Source organism: Spinacia oleracea, chromosome 5 (genome assembly GCF_020520425.1).
Source record: "Spinacia oleracea cultivar Varoflay chromosome 5, BTI_SOV_V1, whole genome shotgun sequence".
NCBI lineage: Eukaryota > Viridiplantae > Streptophyta > Magnoliopsida > Caryophyllales > Amaranthaceae > Spinacia > Spinacia oleracea.
The window spans coordinates 14,418,229-14,428,643 of NC_079491.1; the positions used below are offsets into that span (position 1 = coordinate 14,418,229).

Consider the following 10,415-nt stretch of genomic DNA (forward strand, 5'->3'; position numbering starts at 1 on the left):
GACCCAATATTGGCCATTAAGATTGCACATAAAAATGTGATTTTATGACTTTATCTTTATCACGGCTATCCTTGATATATACTTTCTCCATTTTAAAATATCTACACCATTTAAGTTTTGCACCATTTGCATTCGTACCTCTTGAATTGACCTTATTTCTACTGATAATAAGCTATGTGGAAATTAGGGCTCAGAGCAACTTAATTTGTCGCACGCGTAGATACATCATTGCACGTGCCAATAGCCATACTTAACAAGTTAACAGTATAGTTGCAATTCACAAAAACATGGAACTAAATCAATTGAGGTTGGCATGAGTGGTTAAGGGCCTCTTGCTCCTTAACCAAGGTCTTGGGTTCGAGCCTTGGGAATGGAAAAAATCTCAACTGGGAGGGATGCTGCCCATCAAGGTACCCATGCAAACTCCCGCGGGAGATTAGTCCACTCGCCAAAGGCAGTGGGAACTCCTCGTAGTAGAACAAAAAAAACAAAAACATGGAACTAAAATGTCGTTTTGGTGATTTGTCCTTTTCATCGACTATGTAAGAAAATGATTATTCTTTTAACTTCTTTTTTGGTATTTTAAGAGAAGATGGGATATCTATTAAAGCAGATCATTCTCTACCAAAGAGTCTTAAAGCCAAGAAGCTTTGGGAGAAATCAGACAACTACAACCTCCTCCCCAAAGGGGGAATTGGAGTAAGCCACAAAATGGGTAACAAATTTCCCACAATGGAAAAAATACATGGACTAGAACCAACAGCTCTAGCCATAATTTAACACACAAGACATACCTGAACAAACAATAATATTACACACTCCTACAAAATACTTGGTATATCGTCCTACTTTTCTAGCCATACATGAATGTAAAGACAAATCGACACACCATATAGAGGCGATATAACCGACCCGAAAGGCAGAAAACACGTCCGTTACTGTTGTATTTTGAGTAAATGAGAACATGCTCCATTACAGTAGGATTCTCCATTTACTTCTATATATATATATATATATATATATATATATATACATATACATATATATATATATATATATATATATATATATATATATATATATATATATATATATATATATATATTACATAAAAATATTATAATTGCCTCTGTAACACATTTACAATAACTAATGTTAAGAGACTTGAGCCCTACAAGTGTATGAAAAGTAAAATCTCAGCGCCATTGTAAGAGAATAAGGAGTAGATTGTAGCTTACATCACGACGAGAAAATATTTATCAACCAAGTAGATTATACAACTACTAATACAGCCTAAGCTAACTGCTCTAAACATACTTTACCATCAAGGTATATGATAATTGGCATCTACAGGTTCAAATATACACAATCTTAAACCTATGGTTGCAAAAGGTTTTTGAGTAGAAAACAAAGAGGAAGAAAGACTATCACAAAACATGAAGAGCAAAGCACAACTATTGACTAATTAGATCCAGTGTATAATAATCTAAAGCTGAAATTGATCAGCTGAATTTTCTTCTTTATTAAAATGGGTGGCATAATAACATATGAAAGCAACATTACTCATCATGTGTGCACATAGCCGCAAAGTAAGAACTCTGTTCAAAGGTAAATAACATGTTTTGGATGATGACTTGATAGGCGATACCTGTCAGGAACAAAACGTAGCGTAACTCTCACTTCCCGGGTACGAAACTCCATATTCCATGACATAGCAGGCCATCAAACTAACAATTCTAGTACATATTTAGTAGTGTACTCCAACAATGTTAGAAAGTATGAAGCGTGCCAAGGGGAGTGCCATCCTGTACCTAGGTCATTAGTTAAGTGAAGTATAAGAGAAGGCATGTCAAAGCAAAGGCAAGTACCAAGCGAAGCAAGAAACACATGTCCATAATTATCTAGAATACATATGTTGTAAATAAGCCATATTATCGCTGATAATTGATGCAACATTTATACAACATTTGATAAAGAGAGCTGGAAATTCATGATCAATTCTGCAACAGTAGACTTAAATATTCCTGTGAGTCTGACATATTGAGGCAGCCAAAGACACCCCTCATAACCCCCGTGGCTCAGCAGTATCACATGGCATAAAGCCTTAATACGATCAGCCTGAGTGCTGAGTGCAACTAAGGTTTTACACCCAACAAAAATCAAGATACATTCTCCTCCATGATAGAAACAAAATTTGAGCTTTGAGGGAACTTCTACACCCTGGGCTGTGATGAATCAACATCAAGATGATTTGACTTTATATGGAAGCGATACACCGGCAAACTAACCTTTAAGATGAACAAAACTACCATGAATCCCAGAACATCTCTCAAGACCAAGAGCTCGATCAATCGACCGAATAACTTCCTCCAAACGCGCAGGTTAGGAGACTTCAAAGCTTTTCAAAAAAGCCTCGTGATCCCGCATCTCCTTTCTGGCTAGCTTTGCCTGGAGATCAATCAGATGTAATCATTGAGGTGCGTTGTTACTCTACGCTTGTTACAAATAAACTAAACTTCTAAAGCTTACGTTTGCTACAAGTCACTAAGCTCAAGCCCCCATCAGTCTACTCAAAAGAGGACGGAGGCTACTTTCGGGTTGCAGCGTAAAAATGGCATGATAGAGTGGAACTTATTATGATTTAATTTCTTACTTCAATTGCACATAAACTTCAAACAAGCTTACATTTGCCAGTTTCAAAAGAGTAAAATTTCTGAAACAGTTCATAAACTCAAGGACACAGTTGAAGGTTCTGACATGTACCTCTAGGACCTTAGTCTTTCACACGTACATCTATATTTCAGTAGTTACACGCAGTATATAGTAATCAAATGTCACTCATTTTTTGATACGTGAGAAAGCGTTGTATTACTATCAAAAACTTCAAAAAATAATACAAGGCTTCCTGTATGAGCAGGGAAGGCAAACAGAAAAGGGTGCACCAGCCTACCAAAAAACACCTTAATGTTATAAGCTAATAAGATATACAATCAATCTTTGTCAATAATTAAAAAAAATCTTCTCTTAACTCTTAAAGAAACTGAGTCATGCAAGCCATTTAACAGTTTCTTGAAATCCAAACATGCTAATCGCTTGTTTCATTTACCCAGAAAGCACCACAAAAAGACTTGGCTGCAAGACATTTGATCCAGAAATAGAAAAAAGAGCCACTATAAACCTATATTCCTATTCCATTCGAATCACAGAAACTTATGTTGGAACTATAAGAATAAAGTGGCTAAAGAAGTTATGTCAAAAGCAGAAGCATACCAGATGCAAATGATGAACACGAGTTAAGACCTGCAGCTCCCTTGAGGCTTGCATATCCATCTTCTTGATTGTTGCTATATGATTCAAAGAGAATGAAATTAGTCAGCAATTTAGAGCTTCCCCTTATTTTCAGACAGGTAAGTGTGCAAATAAGAAATGGCATATCATATCATTTAGCAAATGGGATAAGGCCATCCTAGACCTCACCTCTTTCTTCCCATGACATGAACTGAGCTATAATACATAGAACGTAGGAGGGGAGTCATCATTCTGACATCTGACATAAAATGCCGGAACCAACTTGTTTAAGATGTTATAATGTACTAATTCAAATAGTAAACAACAAAAACCACTTCATATTCCCTACAATACATCTTCTGTCTTTTATTCACACTATATGCTCTATTGTTTAGGGTTCTTCGTTGTTGGACGAGTATTCAGCTCTATGGAATAGATCTGTTTCAGATTTTCAAACTATAATCTCCAAGGAAGTTGATCAGTGGAATTCCTAAGAAGAAGTCGCGCAATGCCTTATGATAACAGTAAAGCTATGCAAAATAGGTCAGTCAGAATTATGACTTTTATTCATAGAAACTACAGGTACAAACCTCGCCTCTGTGCTATGCGAAGAAGACTTCTCCAAATCCACCTGCACCAATCCTATAACTGCTGTTGAAAATTATTTGTCGCTTTTGCAAGCTCTTCGTAAGAGAACTCCATAGAATTGCCCATATATATACCTGAATTACCAGCTGTATGTCCACTTTGGAAGGAACCTGCAATAGGAACCCGCATATCAATAAGAGTTGATCGCAACCCTAAAACCTTAGGTCGTGTTAATTCAAACAAAATTTACAAAAAGAGGAAAAATAAAATCGATCACAGCCCTAAAAGTAGAATTGAAATCTAAACAACGAAGCATTCCACCTACATCTTTAATCTCCATTATCGCCCAATTACAAACAGAAATAAAAAAAAAACCCTAGAATAAACACACACACACACACAAAAAAAATCAAATTATGAAACAAAAAAAAAGTTATTAACCTTGCAAGAGTTGCAGCGACCATATGTAGAAATAGCAGATGAACCTTCAACTGGGTTATTTTTAATGTTTTCCATTTTTTGATAAACCCGGAATTAGAAATGGCATTAATCAAATAGAAACTGAAAATATTGAAACTTTGGAAAAAGAGGAGAGAGAGAATTGCTAAAACCGATGATGGAGAGCCGATAGTTCGGTGGCAAATGGAGCCCTTCAAAACGAACGCCCTGGGAGATGTCCTATAAAACAGGTCATCAAAGAAGAGAAATTAGTAGGAAAAATTAGGAGGACAAATTGAAGAAGAGAAGTAGGAGAGGGGAGGAGAAGTACCAGCGCCATTCGAGAGGAGAGGAGAGTAGAGAGAGGTAGCAAGAAAGTGAAACGTAACCCGGGTCCAGAGAGGCAAATAACAGGTGCGAGGAACATGCAGCAGTGTAGGAAGTCGGGGCTAAAAACGTAATCACTCTATTTTTAAGGAAAATGACAAAATAAAAACATGAAGGATTTTGAGGTTATAACAGACATTTAACTATTGTGTGAATAATAAGTAACGTATGAGACTTTAGCAGTGTTAGGATAATATCAAGGAGTTCTACCTATAAGAATATAACTTTTATACTTTTAAGCATTTTACTGAGTCATCAGTTGTATTGCCCTAATAATGGTTGCTCCACCACACCTCCACAGGAAACATCACAAGCCAAATTTACGAATTGAAGTCAGGTGTGGCTGACGGGGCTGGGTTGGGCTGACCCGTGTACCATGATGGCATGCCATAACCTGGTGTTGTAAACAATGGCCGTCTCAACTTTCCGGTCGTTAGGAGGCCAGAATAGTATACTTCGTATATAGATATAAATAGTCATTGACCATAGTTACCAATTTACCATACCACCCAAGAGAAGACATTGAAATGCAGTAAATCAATTTTGAAGGAGACCATAACACGCTGCTTACCAGTAGAGACTACAAAGACGCGAAATGTTCTCTGATATAAGTGGTGACATAAGTATAGCTGGAAACAGTGCAGATCCATTTGGTAACAGACGACAATTTTAGTTTAGATGGGAAAATAACAAGCTGGAAAATTGGACATGTGTTTGCTCCAAAGTATCAGAGAAAACCAGTTTCCAGGTAATGCTGGTCACAATACACTCAGGACTCGAGCCTTTGACATATATTAAGTGCTACATAAAACTAAGGAAAACAAAATTGGGTACAAGTAAAGTATTATCTGATGCATACGGTTTAGGAAGTGCATCATCAGGTCCCAACTCCCAAACTAATTTTTTCAACCCTTGCTCTTTCTTGAGGGAACTACAGTCCATCCATCTTCAGCTTCTTCCATCTGCTGGTGTCTGCTATTGTTTTTCTGTGTTTCTGTGGAGTTTGTACTTAGAAAGGACTCTGGTGTATCTACCATCATATTTGATGCCTCGTCATTCCCCATGCTATTCTCATTTTCATCCTCACCCTCATCACTGTCACTTGCATCCTGTCATATAGTAACTTGCACTTCAACAGAAGCAAAACAACATATTACAGTTTCTAAAATCCAAAATAAGGATCAATGACATCGTAACTAGAATGAGTCTCCCCCCCCCCCCTATATGTATAAGCTTCGGATCAAAGTCCAGGTTCAGGCTGGAATTAGTGAACTACTAGTGATAAACCGTAAAGCATATACTCCTCGACTCCACCAAGAACAACTACCCACTGTAATGAGGCATTGAAGGGGTATAACATCAATAGCGAACAACGATCAAGGAGAAAAGGGAAGAAGTCCAGGCAATTCATTGTGTGATCATAACATTCAAGTGCGTTTGGTGAAATTCCGGAAGAAACCATTCTCTTATTTATTACTCCTGTTAGGTTCAAGTTCTATAAAACCACATATCTAGCTAAAAGCATTCCTCACATACACACTCCTATCTCCCCTCCTCCTCCTTAGCCCTTACAACCAAGCAAATCAACTCTTCTTCCTCTCTCCTAAAAAGCAGAAATGGTTGTAATGCTGCTGTGTCAGTGAAGTGGTTGTGATAAGGCTGATAACAAGGTGGGTAGATATGATGGGTGAACTAGTGAAATGGGTGTGATTGTGGTGGTGGTGCCGCCAGTGGAGGTGGTTTCCATTATCTCCAGGTTCCAGATAAGGCTTTTTGTCTTTTTGAAACCCAAGGTGGGGGGTGGGGGTGGGGGTGGGGGGGTTTAATTTCGGTGAATGTGATTAGGCTTGATACGGAAATAAAATCAATTTGAACCAAATACAAAGTACCGGTTGTTGTTTGATTCATGTCCATGCCTCTAAATCAGTAAACCAAATATCCTCTCAAAATGCATGTACAACTTTGCAACATCATTTCAGGGGTAACAACTATTTTCAAGATGATACTCCGTACAACAGAAACATAGTTAGTTTTAGTATATACTGGATACATAGTCACCTAGCTTCTAAACATACTCCGTAATCTAAACGCTCACAATGAGTGCTATCCAGAACCTTTCCCAGAGTAGAGATCTTAAGGATAGGCCTAGAGTATCAAAACTGGGTAAATCCTCTTCTCTAGTTTCATATTCCCGGACAGTTTATTGATCCACGTTATGTTTTGATTTTTAAAAAAGATCATAACTTCAACAAACTTCTCCACTATTGAGTACTCCGTATTAAGGAATACATATTAAGACCTTCACTGCTCATGTAAATTCTTCACGCCAAGAACATCATGCCAAGCTCCCAATCCAGATACAGAGTGTAAAAAATCACAAATAACAATGTGTTGCACATAGCTCCAAATTCTCCAATTAACGTAGTTGTTGCATAGTCATCTAAATCCTCATTAAAATGAAAAAACATGATAGAAAAATGCTAATTACCTGTTCTACACGAAGAACAGGCTGCGATTTCATTTGCTTTAACTTCTGAATTGATTGATAGTTCCCTTCCAAACACTCTTCATACATAACCATCAATTGCACTGCCACCTATACACATTACAAAGCAGATACAAGAGTCTAAATTAGAATAAACCCATTATTGCTGATACAAAATCTTAAGCATTTCAACTCAATTCAACATGGAAATTCAGCATGTAACTTGGAGAAGGTGACAAAAACTAAATGAAGCAATAACCTCCTCGACGCTGCCGTCATCTGCAGTTGTATTGAAAGAATCCAAGCCTACGTTTAGTTCTTCTTCTAAATCATCTATGTATATGGGTTCTGAATAAAACAATCAAAATACAAACAATTCAAAAAATAATAATCAAATTCAAATAGCAGTCAAATGCAACCCCTCCAAATAACCCAGAAAGACAGCAATATGAAAACCGTTAAATTTTAAACCAAAATTTCAGGCAAAGTCCAAATTAGGCAAGAACCATATCCAAATAAATTAAAATAATCATACGATTATAGGTAGCTTAGTACGCGATATTCAATTATAGAAGAAAACATTTCTACTAATTTAGCAACAAAAAAAACGAAAAATTGAAGGAATTATACCTTTGCGATTAGGTTTGTAGAAGAAATTAAAGATATCAGAGGAGAAATTGAGAGATTTAGTATGAGAATCATGGCCTCCCCACTCGTTTTGAACAGCCATTTGAAGGGCCCACCATTTTGAGAACACCAATGATATGCCTTCTTGGAAGTGTGGAATTGCCACCGTTGGTAATACCTGCGGTTTCTTTGGCTCATCCATTCTTAATTTGATGACCAATTGTTTGAGGTCGAAGCTCCCGATTGTAGAAGAGGAGAGAGGAAAGGATAAAAAACCCTAGAATTTGGATGACTGGAGTTGCAAAACCCCGGCCAAATATTCGGCCATAGTTACTAAGAGCAAGATTATCGCTAGTCTTAGCAATATTCGTTTTTAGTATTAACCTAGCCTAAGCACGAGTTTTGAATTTCGAGACTTTTTTAATACGTTTAAACAGTAAATTCAATATTAATTTTTAATTTTTTTATTATTTTCTTAAGTTTGAGAATCTTGAATTAGTAAGAGGGGTGAAGTGAAAAAATTAAGTAAGTCTGGAAGGGTCTCAACAAGAATTTGAGAAATTAATAAAAGGATGATGTGGAAGTCTTAGCTTATACTAGCGCTAATCTTGCTCTAATCTAATATATATATATATAAAGGAGGCATATTTGCTGAAATATTAGAGCGCCACCTAGGATTACTAATAGTTTCGGCCAATGAAAAATAAGATTTATAATTATTTTTGAATTAAAAAAATCAATTGCCACGTAGATAATTAGTTATGTGCCACGTAGATATTTTAATTAATTAATTACTAATATATATAACTCCATCTAAAATCAAACACTCTAATAATTAAAAAATAAATCCAAAATAAAATTCATCCAAAATCAAACACTAATCTAAAATAAAATAAATAACTTCAACTTAATCAAACATTAGTCTAATTTTAGAGCGCAGCGTATGAAATCTAATGGTTACAACCAATGAAAAATAAGATTTCAAAATTATTTTTTAATTAGAAAAGTCAAGTGCCACGTACATAAATAATTAAGTGCCACGTAGATATTTTTATTGATTAATTATTAATATTAGCATATACAATTTCATCCAAAAACAAACACTCTCGTAGTTTTTAAAAAATCTAAAATGAAATTCAATGCAATCAAAAACTAATCTAATCTAATATATAAAATTGGTATATACATAAGAGTTTTATTTAAACATAACAATTTTAAGAAACCGTGCATCGCACGGGCTAAAATCTAGTATATACTATGGGTATATAATTAGTTTGAGTGAATATGTGGATTTGTTTTTTTTTCGAGAACAGTTGCCATCAGGTTAATTAATCCAGCAGTGTTGTTGGCTAATGAAAATACGCTATTCTCTGTATTTCTAAAAGGATAAAATACAAGAAAAATACATTCTCCGTAATACATACTCCTGCGTATGTTTAGTGTATTATTCCCCTCAACGTCTCTCCTCTTTGCAAATCTATGTAGGGTTCAAAGTATTAGCAGATCAGGCCAGCCTCCAGATCTCAAGAAGTGCAAGAAGCTTTAAATCAAGTCGAATGCAAACATGATGGTGGTGGCAATACTTTGTGGCTTCAAATCAATTTAATGCAAGCTATATGATGTAATCCCCCGTAAATTTATAAATTTTATTAATATATTTTAACGTATATTATTTATATTTAAATAGAATTTATGAATTCTAAGTAATAAATATATAATTAACGTATATTTATTTTATTTTAAGTACGTTCTAAATATTTAACGATTTTTGAATTTTATTATATATTTAATGTATATTTAATTTTATGTAAATATATTATAAATATTTTAACGATTTGTGCAATCAAAAATGATTTTAGAATTTTAAGTTGAAAAGAATTTGAATTACGAAAATTGATTGAATTTAGAAAACGATCCTATTCAGTTTTGGATTCGAATCATAAAAGCTAAATCCTATTTCTAGCCCACTTGGGAAAGCCCAACATTAAAACCCAAACCTCAAAACCCTACCCAAACTATTTTCACGTAAAACACCAAAGCCCTTCCTCCTCTCTGTTTCACGTACAAACAAACCACAAGCAAGCCCTCAACCGTTTCTCTCTCTCTCCTTGCTTCAACATCCACGACGCACAAACCCTGCCCTCTCCTTGTCGCCGCCGTCCAGCCAGTCACGCCGGACCACCGTCGTCCCTTGCCAGCCGCCGGTAATCCCCCTTCTCCTTTTCTCTCTCTTCGTTCTCCTTCTTTTCTTTTTCTGGATTTTTCGTCCTCCCTCACCATTGCTTCCCTCTTGTTTAAGTTTCGCGCAGCCAAGTCGTGAGCCTCCCTCGCCGCCAGCCGTCGTCGCCGCGAAAGGTCGCCGTCGTTGCACGTTAGTTCGCCCATCCTCCCTTCTCTTTTTGTCTTTCGTTCTCTTTCTTTGTCTATTTCGTTCGTGGCACTCATTCGTGCCCTATTTATGCCGACAGCAACCGCCGCCCACCAGTCGCAACCACCAACCCAGCAGCTGCCGCGCCGCCGTGCCCCGGACCGCCGGTCGCCCACTCTCTTCTCTTTAGTTTGGTTGTTTTTCTTAAACCCTAACTTATTTAAATGTTTAATT

General features: G+C 36.4%; 2 protein-coding genes across 7 annotated transcripts; both read right to left on the reverse strand.

The window, feature by feature from the left end:
- Window positions 1–1,314: 1,314 nt before the first annotated feature.
- LOC110789487 (uncharacterized) lies at window positions 1,315–5,205 on the reverse strand. 6 transcript variants are annotated; one of them, XR_008920747.1, is made up of 7 exons: window positions 4,646–5,205; window positions 4,488–4,554; window positions 4,011–4,046; window positions 3,879–3,930; window positions 3,271–3,344; window positions 2,289–2,448; window positions 1,315–1,805 (listed from the first exon to the last, which is right to left on the reverse strand). XR_008920747.1 is itself a non-coding variant. In XM_056828149.1 (6 exons), exons 1-6 carry the CDS (start codon window positions 4,739–4,741, stop codon window positions 2,393–2,395), a joined length of 381 nt encoding a protein of 126 aa, XP_056684127.1. In that variant the 5' UTR covers window positions 4,742–5,205; the 3' UTR covers window positions 1,866–2,392. The 6 variants fall into 6 exon arrangements, 2 of the variants coding, with proteins under 2 accessions (XP_056684127.1, XP_056684128.1); XR_008920746.1 differs by having other exon boundaries at window positions 1,315–1,811; XR_008920749.1 differs by having other exon boundaries at window positions 4,318–5,205.
- Window positions 5,206–5,346: 141 nt separating this feature from the next.
- On the reverse strand, window positions 5,347–8,154 carry LOC130459076 (uncharacterized). Its single transcript, XM_056828148.1, has 4 exons — window positions 7,817–8,154; window positions 7,446–7,534; window positions 7,190–7,297; window positions 5,347–5,810 (listed from the first exon to the last, which is right to left on the reverse strand). The coding sequence occupies exons 1-4, from the start codon at window positions 8,013–8,015 to the stop codon at window positions 5,607–5,609; spliced, it is 600 nt and encodes a 199-aa protein (XP_056684126.1). The 5' UTR covers window positions 8,016–8,154; the 3' UTR covers window positions 5,347–5,606.
- Between the last annotated feature and the right edge of the window lie 2,261 nt (window positions 8,155–10,415).